This window comes from Cariama cristata, unplaced genomic scaffold (assembly GCF_000690535.1).
Source record: "Cariama cristata isolate BGI_N322 unplaced genomic scaffold, ASM69053v1 scaffold11200, whole genome shotgun sequence".
Taxonomy (NCBI): domain Eukaryota; kingdom Metazoa; phylum Chordata; class Aves; order Cariamiformes; family Cariamidae; genus Cariama; species Cariama cristata.
Window position 1 is genome coordinate 6,881 of NW_009592968.1, and position 15,073 is coordinate 21,953.

Sequence of the window (15,073 nt, forward strand, 5' to 3'; positions counted from 1 at the left end):
GGACTTTGTGTCTGTAGTACTACCCTTCACTGGCTGAAACCAGAACTGTTCAGATACATGCTTGGTGACAAGGAGTGACTCCAGTTTGCAGGAAAACTGGTGCTCTGTGGGCAGGAAGAGTTTATTCCCCCATTACTGAGCGGTGGCTGGCCGCTGTGGTCTGCTACTGGGGGGCAGCCTCCAGGCCAGTGGGGGCTGTGGACTGGAGACCATTTGAATGTTACCTTGTGCATTGGGTGTTCCTGGGTGGGGGCCTGGTGGTACCAGTTGGTGAAATGATGCGTCAAGGCACTTAAAAGCTGTTTCCAAATTTGTGAGCTGTCTGCGGCAGCAGCATTTCTCCAACAGCTGTAATGCTATGTGGCTGTAATTCTCCTGTTGGGCAGCTAGGTCCTGCTTTGTGCTCCAAGATGATGCTGTCAGTATCACTTCCTTCTTAGGTAATATCCCAGCTGGCTGGCTGAAGTGGGGCTCTGCCATCTTGGTTTTGGGGTGATAAATAAATACTGTTCTTATTCTTTCCTAAAGCTCAGTTTTGGAGGGATTCCCGTCCCAGGGAAACCAGGAACCTTTCAGAGGAAAAATTTCCATGGGTGCATTGAGAACCTTTATTACAATGGAGTCAATATAATTGACCTGGCAAAACGGCGCAAACCTCAGATCTATACTGTGGTAAGAGACAATAATGTATGCTTTCCTTCTTTACTTCCATGCTGTTGGTGCTGCTGGCTGCACTGAATGAGTGGAGTTCAGGTTTAGGTAGCTATGGGCATAATTAGCTTTTTAAAATGGTATTGCTGAGGCTAACACTAGCCAGTGCTGACTGCTGTGGTGAGAGTTATTGAAAGACACATGTGGAAATTAATACATTTCTCTGACTTTCCAGGTGTATTAGAATTTGTTTGGAGAACTTTTTAAATTCCTTTTCTGAGATTAAAATGTGTCTTTTTGATGGCATGGTAGAAGTCACATAGACTTTTTTTTTCTGGTTAACTCAGATAAAATCTTATTTTCTGAACCATTCTCCATCACTGTTGTGGAGTACAGTAGTAGCAAAATTTTATTCTGCTATTTGAGTTGGTATTATAGAAAAGAATAAATGTTTCTTTTATTATTGCAAGTATTTTCCTTTGTGCTGCCCCTTATATTCAGTGTATTGACAGTTCTGAGAACCATTGGCCTGGTACTAGTGTCTCTAAATGTGGGATGGTAGTGGTAAAGCAAAGGGAACTACAGTGTTATCCAACCTGCTAACATAAAATATAAACATAACTTCACACCTAATAATGTCCAAAATTACAAATATATTTAAATATATCATGAGAAAAATAAAGAACATTTTATTTCATTAGAAGAGGGAACAGTACATTCCCATGCAGCCCTGAAAAATTGTAAATAATTCAGCTCTTTGTTTAGCTTGTGCCTTTTTCCTGCACCATGTTTTGATATATACCTTTTGGCTAATACTGTCTTTGGAGAACATGGAGATGAAACTGCTTCTGGCTCTCGTGGCATCTTCTAGTTTGTAGTAATGTGTATAAACAGACTGAAGCTGCAACAAAACAAGCCAGAAGACCACAAGAAGTCCTTCCTTTCCTCACTTTCCCTGCCTAGAGCAAGGCTCAACACACACAGAGATGGAAAATGGAAAGGTGATGGGTGAGAAGTCCTGCATTGTGTTGCTGGTCGTCAAGACTGCCTCCAGGATGCTCCCCTAGCCTGGGACTGAGAGGCTTTGCTTTAATAACCTCAAGTTTGATTGCTGTGACTCGGGACTCTAAGGTCTGAATCTTATGAACTGTGTTAAATTGCTCTTTACCTCAGCTTGCTTTCTAAGGGGAGCAAAAAGCCCTGGTCTGCTTCTAAGGTCATTAAACAGCTGGTTGTTTTGCCAGCTGGGTAATGGAAAGGCCTTCTTAAACAGGAAAAGAAAAAATTTGTAATGTGCTTTTTCTCTGAAGGATATTGTCTGGGTATAAGGTGGCCCCAAGCAATGAAACTCTATCACAGTACTTGATTCAGCCAATGCTAGATCGAAGGTCTAGGAATCCTGCCCCTTTCATCAATTTAAGGTAGCAGGGATGTGCCCCCATCTTTCAGTCTCCCTCACAGAAGTGATGATTTTAACGCAATAGTTTTCAAAGGTTGGCTGCTATACTGTATTTTGCAAGATTTATGAGCTGCTATGTGCTGTGTCTCTGACATTTGTGTATGCAAAGTGCATGGAAAGGTTGCCACACTCACAGTGCCTCATAATCTTAGATGAACATCCTTCTATAGGAAACAGCCTCCGTAAATCTGTGTTTTCCAACATCCTTTCCATCACAGCTATTTATCTCCTTTAGCAACTCTCAGGTATTTCCAGCTTTCACAGCCTGATCTCCCTCTCCCATCTTCCTGCTCTTCCACACTCCTTAGCAATTTACTTAATTAAAATAACTTGTTCTTGCTAAATGTAGTCTTTTGCCTGCCAGACTTCCTCTGCACTAAATGCTTTTACTCAAAGTTCATTGAGGTTTCAAGCAATAATCCATATCCCCGGGGAGCTGCAAGCTTCTCTGCTTCACGTCTTCGTAGTTGCTAAGATTGTCTGGAGTGGAAATGTGATGAAAGGAGCAGCACAGAAAAATAATTAAATATAGCGGGGACTAGGAATCACATCTTCCAATGATGTGTTGTGTACTTGTGTTCCCTCCCCACAAGACCAGAAATGGTTCTACATTGTTAGTCCCTGAAATACCTTTGTCTCCCAACAAAAGATATTTGAGGACAAACTTGCCGGTTTGGGATTAGAAAGTCATTAATGCTCAGAGACACTAGTTTTTGCCTCCAAAAGGGAGGTGGACTTCAACACTCAGTCTTTGCTTCAGTCTCTGTGCCTTTGTGAACATTGACACAGTCAGTGAGTCAAACTTGTGGGTTTTCATACCCATCAACTTTGGTTATTTTACTGTTGACATCTTTCACACAAGCAGGAGAATGATACATCAACTTTGGAGATATGGATTTCCTCTTATGAAGTAGTTCTTCATCCATGTAAATAATAGTCCCAAATCGGCTGCATTTAAAATCAGAGGAAGAAACTACAGGTTGTCAATAACAGAGTACTGTACTATGTATCGTGCTCTTGGGTGGTGGCTGTGATTATCATTCTGCCTGTTCTTTTCTGTAACTCATTTGCAGTTGTCAGACTTGCAATAAATCCCCTTGAGAAGACATCTCAAGATAATGAGGTAGCCTGTCTCTTTGAACTGGAACTTGCCTTCAGAATTCCATTTTTATATTGCCTGATACTTAACCTCGCTATGTGGTAGCCCTGTCTATTTGGACAGACTATCTGTCTTCTCTCTGAGGTTTCTTCTGTCCCTGATGGCATGCTGTATTTTTTTTGTTTGTTTTGTTTTTTCCCCTAGGTCATTGATTGTGGAGAAATGATAGGGGATCTTTTATTTGCTCTCTGAAGCAATTACTGGTTTTAATTGCAAGAGGTTATGAGAAGTCAAATTTCTGTAACTACCACTGTCATGATCGTAGGGCTGGACCCTTGGGAGGCCTCAGAAAATGCTTTAAAATAATAATCTAAACATCTGCCGTATTGTCATGAGTAGAGTCATGCACTTCACTCATAAGAAAGAAGCAACAATACACTTTATTGATATGACAAAATTCAATGGTAAATACAACAGTGGTTTAACAAGATTTGATGGCAAGGTACACTTGATTGACAAAATTGTCAGGCAGACCATCCTATTGAGTCATGAGGTTCAGAAAAGACACCCTTGCGTTCTAAACTCCTCAGAGAGGAGTTTAGGTGCGGCTGGATCCAGACTTAGTCCCAGTCTTGGTCAACAGTTTATTTCTAAAGGATTATATGTGTGCAATCAATCCTTTATATCGCTCAGCTAAGATTTCAGTTTCAACGTGCTTATTCCCAATTCACTTATGGAGTATCTGATGCAATAAGGATTCTCTCAACCTGGAGGAGTAACCCTGAGAGGTGAACCTACTCAAGAGGACATCCTGGCGTGCAGCCCACTGCCATGCAGGAGAGCTCAAAGGGCCCTGGGCAGTCCACTATTTATGGAGTAAGATGATTAACTTGTATTCATATTTGCATACTGACTACAGATGTTAATTTCTTCCAAACTTGACTTGAGTCAGACCTTGACCAGCATTGTGGTTAGGTGGGCGCATTGCTCAAATTAGCCCTTGGCTATTGTGTTGTTATCTGTCTCCCCTGAATCCACCTTGAGCTGAATGCAGCCATCACGACCAGACATATCTATTATGACCACCACTGGTGGTTATCACTTGAGCAGAGTTATGGGAAATAAAGGTTATGTTGCAAGGGGGAGGGCACACTGCCACACCTATTTACTAGCTGTCTTCTCTGCACAAAAGAAGTGCAGATTGCCCATTATGAGAAATTGTACAGCAGTTACTCTTGCTTCTTGGGCAAGTAGTTAGCGGCAGGAAAATACAACAATAGGAGCCACATTTACAAGAAGCAGAAGGGGAATTGTCCTTCACAGAAGGATATTTGACCTGTTGATATCTGAGATAGCGAAGTCCTTGTTGAAGAATTTTGTGCTTGTTAAGTGTGTATATAGATGCAGGAGGAGATAGGACACATTCTAGGAAGAGAAATCCATTGAGAATTGCTAAATACATCTGGCTGAGGGAGTAGTTAAGAAAAAAAATAGCTATAGCATCCTGAAAATAGCTGTAGTATCCTGGCCACCAGTGGTTACCTACTGCTAGATTCAGGTTGCACCTTTAGAAACTGCTCTAATGTGACCTGTGGCCAGGGTCCTAATTCTTTTCATGTGTTACTGATTTGTGATGCCGAAATAAGAAGCTGTCTAACTGAAGAAAAGAAATGAAGAGGTCATGAAAAGATGCTGTGTTTGATCTTCTCAGTGCTTCACTCTACGTACTCACTGAAATTGAGGAAAACCCTATCTTCCTTTCCCTTCCATTACCTTCGGCTGTTTGTAGTTCTATTTTTGTTTAGCAGAGCAAACTCTGCACTGTCTTGAGAGGAGTGTAGGATATTTGTAAGGCAGAAGTTGTCAGCCCTCAGATATGCTTGAATTTCTACGTCAGCCTGCCATGTTGAATCTGAGAGTGACAATTCAGCACAGCAAGGGATGTGGTGACATGTAAATGCATCACTGTAGTGCCTCAGGGAAATAACCAATTGCCAGCATCAAAGAGCAAGGAAAGATACCTAGTGACAGGAGAATGTAAACTAATAATTCATTCTCTTTATAGAGAATCCAAACATGCTATTTTATTAAGCTGATTTGAGATACCTTCATCTTGAGAAGAATTTACTTGTCTACGCACATCTTGTTCTACCAAAATGCTTATGCAAGTGTTGATATAACTGTGAATATCGGGCTGGTGATTTGTGAAGGCCCCTACCAGGGTTTGGAGAACCAGGAGTTAGATATATTTTGATTTTTTTATTTTTTTATTTTTTGTTACTTTCCCTGCTGCGATCAGACTAAGGGATCATAAATAAAAATGTTGGAACTATTTTGTGACATTTTTCACAACTTCCTATAGGATGAAGTTGCATTTATTTAAAAAAAAAAAGTTTTCTGCAATTACTTAATGAAAGCATGAGTCAAACACATGCACATTAAAAAGAGAACTGAATTTACTGTTCTTTAGATAAGGCAGGTGAACTCAGATTCCAGAAATACTTGGTTTCTGTGATGTGAAAACAACTTTTTATGGTTTCTTCTGTTTTCCTGTCTGCTCTCTGGGTCTTCAAATGAGTCTCCTTCACAACCTATGTGCAGTGTGGACTGGTAAGAAAGTCTATATAAATAGCATTCATTTTAAGGTCTCATTTTATTGTTGCTGAATGGTATAACAGGATTGTTCTGAAAGAAATTTAGTGTGTCACCTCAATCAAGATCTTGAAATAAAGTCTATTTAAATTACAGTTTTCCCATTGATTTCAGTTGGCTTTGTCTACAATTCTATAGACTATCAGTCTGTAAATATTTAATCCAGCAGGTAGCTGCAATACTAAACTCTCCTTTTCTTGATATAAAAGTTTCCTTATATTAGGATTTTGATAGTTGTGATGACCACAAATGAAACATGTCTTTTGGGGAGAGCAACCGTATAAGACTAGCTGACATATGCAGAAAAAAATGACAAGCAATGACAAGGTTTTGAGCAAACCAGGCCTTTTTGAGAGTCATTAGCCTTCAGCAAATTACAGGTTAGAAACAATTGTTCAGAGTTTAATTTATTATGTTATCTGGGTAGTCAAATTGGCTGAATAGGGCAGTTGGTACCTGCTGAGCAGAGGAGGATGTTTCAAGGTGGAGATAAGGCTGTTAGTCCTACAGGAGAGCAAGAGAGATAGGTAATTATTGTCATAGGAGTTAGCAGGGGACAAGGAAAATGGAGGAGAATGTAATTTGCTGTAAAACCAAGGCTTAAGTGTTTTTTTCTTAAGATCTTATTCCAATTGCTAGGGCTTTGGGAACTGCTTGGAATTTAGCTGCCTGGCGTAACAGAAAGGGGCAAGCTGACCCCGTCACAGTGAAGAGCCTGGAGTGTGTGCAGTTCATACCAACGATTTAGGCTAGTACTGTGCTATGGTACACAGATGATTGGAATTTAAAAGAGGAAAATCTAATAAAGAAAACTAATACATAAAGCTGTTAAAAATTGCTTTCTATACACTTCTCTATTTTAAGGTAGATGTAGCTATGTTTTCATGATAATAATATTAATAATAATAAAAAAACCCCTCCTTGCTCCTGTGTTTTGTTCCAGGTAATAAAATCTAATCTACCAAGGTAGATTAATTTACCTTGAACTGGAACAAAAATTGGGCTTGGATTGTGCTAATTTGCCAGTTTGATCTAAGACATCTATCTTATTCACTTCTGACAAGGTGAATTTGAAAGACTGGCCTCATCCCTGCTTGTAGTTCAAAGAAGGGTGTGTTGGATCTGGCTGAGATGGCATTAATTTTCCTCATAGCAGCCCTCATACTGCTGTGCTTTGTATTGGTAGCAAGAAACATGTTGATAACACACCAGTGTTTTGGCTACTGCTGAGTGGTGCTCGCACAGCATCAAGGTTGCCTCTCCAACATTCCCCCTCACCAGTGGGCTGGGAGGTGGACAAGATCTTGGGAGGGAGCACAACCGGGACAGCTGACCCAAACTGACCACAGGGGTGTTCCATACCATATGATATCTGCTCAGCAATAAAAACTAAGAGAAAGGAAGGGGAGGGGGCATTCGTTATTGCAAGGTTTGTCTTCTGAAGCAACTGCTATGTGTACTGAAGCCCTACTTCCCAGGAAGTTGCTGGACATCACCTCTGATGGGAAGTAAAGAATAAATCTTTCATTTTCCTTTGCTTCTGCTTTATTATACTGCCTTTATCTTGACCCACAAGTTTGTTTCCATCTTATTCCCTCCCCACCCCATCCTGCTGAGGAGGGGGATTGATGGAGCAACTTGGTGGGCACCTGGTGTCCAGCCAGAGTCAGACCTCAATGGAGGGAAAATATTAAGTGGTCTATATTTTTTTCGTATTTCCTCTTGTGTTCTTTTTTTTCTTTTTCCTATCTCCCTATTTTTCCAAATTAGCTCTGTATTTGCTCCTGTCTTTTGTCAACAACACTTAGCTATTGTACTAAATAATGAAATAATAAAGCACAGTTAATATGGGTATAAAAATGGTAAAATCCTTTGTTCCACTTCTGGCCAGTGACATAGTCAGCTTAGGAGTCTGAGATAAATAACATCCAGAAATGTCTAGCTAAGCATCTCATCCCTGAGTCTGTCACGGTCACAATGTTTCAGTTTTTTTCAAAGCTTTCTTTTTTGTTAAATGTTACTTCTTCCACATAGGAAGTTTATCTTAATGAATCAAGTTAAGCCAATGTGATATATTAGCATTTAATTTTAAATAAAATTAGCATTTTATTGACATATGTGATATCTAGAGTGAGTGAAGATAGAGCATTTTTCTGTCACAGGGGTGATTATCACAAGGATATGTTGGTTTCAATGAAAGTTGCATCAGGAAAACTTTCAGATTTCCATCATGAAATTTTGCTCAGAGAAAGAGAAACACACCTCAATATAGGAACTTCTGTTAAAGTAGAAGCCCTGCTCTTGGGATGGATTAGTTGCTCCCTCAGTGGACTAGTCCTAACTTAAGTAATACCATGCATCTTGATGCTCCTACATCTGGTTTGAAGACAGTTTGCACCAGTATTTCAGAAGGCTGAAGCTGGTATTTCACTTTGATTTGCTTTTCATTCAGTGCTTAGCAATTTCTTGATTTGAGAAGTACTTGAAATCTATGTGGGTCTTCTGACATCTGTTCTGCTTGAGGTAGTTAATTTAAAAACAGGATTTGAAGGGACCTCCCCCATACTTAAAATCCAGTTGCTCAGAGCTGAATGACAGTCTTTCATCTTATCCTTTTAAAACTGCGTCAGAGGTCACCTTTTTCTTCTGTTACTCTCTTTGCAAATTCATCTGCAACTGTAGTCTCTTCACAGCTAGAAATAGTCCTCATATTTCCAAGCTGGAGATACACTTGCCAGTTAACCCGCGTTTGTATCTCAGCCAGGCTTTTAGCCAGGATTTTAGTTCCCTTACGTGTCATATCAAATCTTCCTTTCTAATCCTCTGCAGAAAACAAGATATCCTTTTTATTGGATAGTATCCATAGAGTGATTAATGAGGAAAGTAAGTGCCCATTTGATGCTCTAACCCACAGGTAGAATAAAAGCTCAGAAACACTCATTTATTGTTCTTCCTGTTCAAGCTGTGATCTTGGCCTGTATCCTTTGGCAGGCTAAATGTTGAGGATTTCAGTTCAGCTGTCAGTTTGAATAATTTCCCAAGTATATTACTTTTGATTAGTATTCTGTGAGAGCAAGGGGGATCTATAAGAAATTTGTCACCAATTGCCCTGACTGTGGTGTTGTAGCAGTCTTCTCTCTTCATTCAACAGTACATAATACTACACGAAGAAAGACCAGAAAAGATTAATGGTTCATTAAAGTTATACAGGTTTGGCTGAAGTCCTACAGAAGTCACTGGAAAAACTCCAGTCAGTTTTGGATGAGGCTTATGTCTCAGAGGATCTTCTATGTAATCAACTTTTATCCTCATCACTTAGCAACTTGAACAAGAACCACCTCTGCAACCGTACCCTGCCTGCAGAAAACGGGGGTGCTTGCAGTCTTGTCTTGAGACAGGTATCATGGCAGCCATTGAAAAAATTGCAACTATCTCAATTGCATTCCCTTGTAAGAACAATAAGAACTCTTTTGAAAGATTTCACTGCTTATTAGAGGAGTCATTAATCAGTCCGGAGATGATGGACTCAATGGAATTCTCAAACACCACACAGTAACTGGAGTTTCCAGTTACTGGGTAAAGCTCCTTTAGTTCCTCTAGGGATTAGACTCTCCTTATCCCATTTCCTAGCCAATGAGCTTTTACTTTTCAGTTAAACTAGGTTCAGTTATAAAATCAAATGTCGGGCAGAAGTCTTGCATGTACCCTGGAGAGCTCCAGAAATGTTGCCAATTAAAGCAAGATGCTCCTGATCAGATGCAGGCAGCTGTTTACTTTTCTGACTTAGTCTAACATTCAGGTCAAATATAACAGTTTTTATAATGGGAACCTATCGCACTTCAGTGAATGAACGTTTTTCAAAGTAACCGTTGTGTATTTCTTTTTCAAATGTTCATGTTAGTGTCTCTAGAAAGGTTGACAGCGTTGGTCAATGTAAGGACATCAGCAGATATTGTTGGTATGTAATAACTACGCTATCTGGTTTTGCTCTGGAATGCTGCTTTAAGAACATGTTTCCCTCATAAATGAGTCCGTTGAACCGATTTAAGTTCCTGTGGCATCAGTTGGTTTATTTAATGTTTTTTCCCAAAATGTCCTGGCTAGTTTTTAGCCTCCTCTTACATCATGGAGGTCTCAATTCTTGAATAAGAGTAACAAAAATACCTTGTTAAAAGAACCCCCTCAAAAGGCAAACATGCCTTTTTTCCATCCCCCAAATGTACCTTTAATCCCATGTACACAGAATATTGCCACACTGCCTTTATGTGTTCCCACCTGCTTGTTCTTGTGGGAGGTGGGATCACACCTGCTCTGCTTCAGTGTATCAATGGAAAGGCTACAGAACTTGAAGTCTTACTAGGTTAAGCGTGGGAGGAGACGCATAGGTCCTGCCCATATGTTCCAGCATTGGCCATGGGTTCAGTCAGCACTCTTTGCTGCTCATGTCCCAGCACAAAAATTCTGTGCGGATCCCAGATGGCATGAATTACTAGCTAGTGTGAATGGCTAGACTGTTGTTGAGTTTTTTAAGGGGTTACAGCAATCCATGAGTTTAGGACTAGTTGCATGTGCTGAGAACATCGTATCAAAAGCAGGCAGAAATTTGACCTTATATTTGGGCCATGCATATGCATCAGGAATACTTTGCTATGGTGCTGCTGCAAACAGCTGAAAGCATAGTGACTACACAAGCTCTTTACTGGCTTATTTTGAGGTCATCTGAAAGTTTGTTGTGCATTGCAAATGTGTTTTTTCATCTTAGCGTTCACCTTCTCCAACACCATTAAGTCAGCATAGCTTGTTCTGCTGTCAGGTAAAATCTGCCAAGAGCTTTGAGACAAAAATCTGAATGTTGCAAATCCTCCCCTCTACAGTCTTGCATTTTGTTACAGCCTCCCACTGCCAGTGAAGCAAATTAGATATTTGAGTGCAGACTCAGATAACGTTTGAACTTTCCTCCAAGCTCTGGTGTTATGTATGTATAAGATCTGTAAATGTCTTGCCACTTTGTGTGGAGTTGCTTGAATCATTGTAAATGTCTAAAATTCCAAAGAAAATTTGTCATCGGCATTTTAAATGTCTAAACCTGTAAAAAGCTCTAGAGAAAGTTAACCATATTTGTTTATATTGCTGCAGTTGACTGTCTTTGTTTTCTGGAATTTGTCATAAAGTCAATTGAAAATGGAGGTGGAAATATAACAACAGTAACAAAAAAAAAAAAAAAAGCCTGTGCAGGAAAAAGGCAGCAGGTAGAAACTTTTTAAAGGTTGAGGGCAAATTTTCATTCTACTTCCCACCTGACTAATCTTCAGGTGAGTTTGGATAAGCTTTGGATTACGTCTCAAAACTCATTATAACATAATACAGCTATGGATATCTTTTGCCATTGCTAAAACTGATATGTAGCATTCTGCACATAACAAGGCAGGAAATACGTAAATAGCTTGATGTAGATATATATCTGTCAAGAGTTATTTCATCCGGTGATAAATCAGTCTCTTTCTGGCACTTTTTGTTTTCCATGTTAAAATAAAGACTAGAAAGACATTTGAAAGTGGTAGGGAAAATTTCCATCAGCTGAGATTTCAACAAGGATTTCCGGTTGGTATTCTATAAAGCAGCCTACAGAATGACAGAATGGTCAGGATTGGAAGTGACCTCTGAAGATCATCTAGTTCAACCCCACTGCCAAAGCAGATTCACCTACAGCAAGGTGGACAGGAACACATCCAGGTGGGTTTAGAATATCTACAGAGAAGGAGACTCCACAACCTCTCTGGGCAGCCGGTTCCAGTGCTCTGCCACCCTCAAGGTATAGAAGTTCTTCCTCATATTAAGGTGAAACTTTGTGTGTTCCAGTTTGTGTCCGTTGCCCCTTAACCTGTCCTGGGCACCACTGAAAAGAGTTTGACCCCATCCTCTTGACACCCACCCTTAAGGTATTTATAAGCATTGATGAGATCCCCTCTCAGTCTTCTCTTCTCCAGGCTGAACAGACCCAGCTTTCTCAGCCTTTCCTCATAAGGGAGATGCTCCAGGCCCCTCATCATCTTTGTTGCCCTCCACTGGACTCTTTCCAGTAGGTCCTTGTTTTTCTTGAACTGAGGAGCCCAGGAGTGGACACAGTACTCCAGATGTGGCCTCACCAGGGCAGAGTAGAGGGGGAAGATAACCTCCCTCGACCTGCTGGCCGCACTCTCCCTAATGCACCCCCAGATACCACTGGCTTTCTTGGCCACAAGGGCACATTGCTGGCTCATGGTCAACTTGTTGTCCACCAGGACTCCCAGGTCCTTCTCTGCCGAGCTGCTCTCCAGCAGGTCAAACCCCAGCCTGTACTGATGCATGGGGTTATTCCTCCATAGGTACAGGACCTTACACTTGCTCTTGTTGAACTTCATCAGATTCCTCTCCACCCAACTCTCTAGCCTGTCCAGGTCACAAAGAGATAGATAATATGCAAAGCAAAGCAAAAGAAAATACAGAAAGCTGTAGTTTCCATATGATAAAAAACTTCATCTTCATTGTAAAAAATATTTAAAGGTCAGTATTAAATTCAGTGGTACTAAATTTTGAGTTCTGAACATTATCAAACCAGAACATTTTATACAAACAATATCAGTATTTCAGATTAAACAAAAACAGGAAACAAAAAAATTCTTTCTCAAAGTTTCTTCATTGGTCAGAACTGATTAAGGCTGCTGATATGTTTCCTACATTTTAATTAAACCATATGATGTGAAAATTAAAACTGCCTTGGTTATAAATGAAACAGCTTGCTTAATTTTAGTGTTAACTCATTCAATTGAATGCTTTATGTCCCTTCTTCTCCTCCTTGCAGTTCTATTTTGGTATCATCAACAAACTTGATGACGGTATACTCCATTCCTTCATCTAGGTCATTGATGAACAGGTTAAACAGGACTGAACCCAGAACTGACCTCTGGAGAACACCACTCGCTACAGGCCTCCAGCTAGACTCTGCACCACTCATCGCAGCCCTCTCGTCTCTGCCATTCAGCCAGTTCTCAGTCCACCTCACTGTCCATTCATTTAACCCACACTTCCTGAACTTTCCTATGAGGATGTTATGGGAGACAGTGTCAAAAGCTTTGCTGAAGTCAAGGTAGACAACATCCACTGCTCTCCCCTCATCTCCCCAGCCAGTCATGGATTCATAGAAGGCTCTCAGATTGGTCAAGCACAATTTCCGCATGGTGAATACATGTTGAATACTCCTGATAACTTTCTTTTCTTCCAGCTGCTTAAAGATAATATCCAGAATCTGTTCCATCACTTTTCCAGGGATGGAGGTGAGGCTGACTGGCCTGTAGTTTTCTGGGTCTTTCTCACCCTTTTTGAAGACTGGAGTGACATTGGCTTTCCTCCAGTCCTCAGACACCTCTCCTGTTCTCCATGACCTTTCAAAGACAATGGAGAGTGGTTCAGAAATAACATCTATCAATTCCCTCAGCACTCATGGGTGCATCCTGTCAGGGCCTATGGATTTGTGGGTGTCCAGTTTGCCTAAATGTTCTCTAACCCGATCCTCCTCAACCAAGGGAAACCGTTCCTTTCTCCAGGCTTCCTCTCTCACTTCCAGGGTCTGGGATTCCTGAGGGCCTGCCTTAGCAGTAAAGACTGGAGCAAAGGTGGCAGTCAGTAACTCTGCCTTCTCTCTATCCTTCATCACCAGGACACCCACCTCGTTCAACTGCAGGTCCACATTTTCCCCAGTCTTCCTCTTGCTATTGATGTATTTGAAGTAGCCCTTCTTGTTGTCTTTGATATCTCTTGCCAGATTTAATTCCAAGTGGGCCTTAGCCTTCATTGTCACATCCCTGCATGTTCTATATATTCCTCCCAAGTGGCTTGTCCCTTTTTCTGCATTCTATTAACTTCTTTCTTCCATTTGAGTTTTGCCAGAAACTCCTTGCTCATCCATGCAGGTCTCCTGCCCGGCCTTGCTTGATTTCTAACTTACAAGGGATGCACCGGTCTTCAGCTTGGAAGAGGTGGTGCTTGAAGTGGTGCCTTGGAGGAAGTGATGCCTAGTTCAAAGCAAGCTGGCTGCAACATTCTCCTGGAGTGGCTTTGAAAGATGTGGCTCCTTAAATGCATCCCGACTTTATATATAGTTAAGGTTTTATTACATGGCTTGAATGACCTGGCTGGGTAATCTACAATGGCTGAACAAAATGGTGGAGTCATTTCTTCTACAAGCTACAGCGACAAATGCTGGTACAAATTTTGCTGACTACTTTGAGTAAATGCGCTGCTCTTCTGGGCAAACAGCACCATTGGTTTCAGGGCTGGATGACTGAGATAATCAACTAAGTTTAACTTTGAAATACTGTTGGATTTCACCGTGTTTGCTGTATATGTAACATTTTAATAATTTCTCTTATTGGAAACCATGGGACCTAGCACTGGCCAGGAAATCTCACTATTGTTTCATCCCACTATAAATACTGTACTCAAGTGACTTTTTCTTTGAGTTTCCATATGAATTTTGAAATTGGAATAATTATTTTTATTTCTGTTATTAAGTGGACTTTTATTATTTGGAGTAGCACAGGGCTGTATTACTCTGGGTAAAAGAAAACATAACCGGTGCTGCTACTGCAAGTTAAATATTGGATATTTAAAATAAACCCAGCAAATTTGCCTCATGTTTTGCCCCATATAGTAGATTCAAGTAGATGAGGGAGATTTTACTTTTAAAGTTATGTAGCATTGGTATAAATAGGCAAAAAAAATTACTGTCATTAATGGCTGTATTTTGGCTTATATTTAGAATAAATCTGGTCTGTTTGCTAGGGTCCTTGTGCATTGGAGGATGCTTTGGTTTTCAGTTGCAGCTTGCCTTGTTCACACCCCCGTAGTCCCATCAGTGCAGAGCCACTGCAGGATGTTTGTATCATGTCCTGAAGCACATAGAAGTGCAAGCGAACTTGCTATTCCTTCGGTGTCAGTTCGTGAAGTCAGCATAGACCAAATGAGTTTGATTTTTTTGACATAAAGCTAAACTTGAGCTTGAAACTGGAGGTGCTGGGAAACACAAAGCAGATGTGGCCACATGAAGATGGTATGCCTGGGCTAGCAGATAAGCCCTTCTGCACCCAGGCATGGTCTTGATATGGGGCATTTTAATAAGTTTAGATCCTTCTAAGAATTGAGGTTTTCGTTTTTGATCCCCCTCATTTGTGGTG

General features: G+C 40.7%; 1 protein-coding gene across 1 annotated transcript in view; it reads left to right on the forward strand.

The window, feature by feature from the left end:
• The window catches only part of LOC104165363 (contactin-associated protein-like 5), a 70,279-nt gene that overhangs the window by 5,940 nt on the left and 49,266 nt on the right, over positions 1-15,073 (forward strand). The window contains exon 3 of the mRNA XM_009704998.1: positions 529-669. Within this exon, the coding sequence (XP_009703300.1) occupies positions 529-669 (141 nt within the window). The remainder of the gene's footprint in view (positions 1-528; positions 670-15,073) is intronic.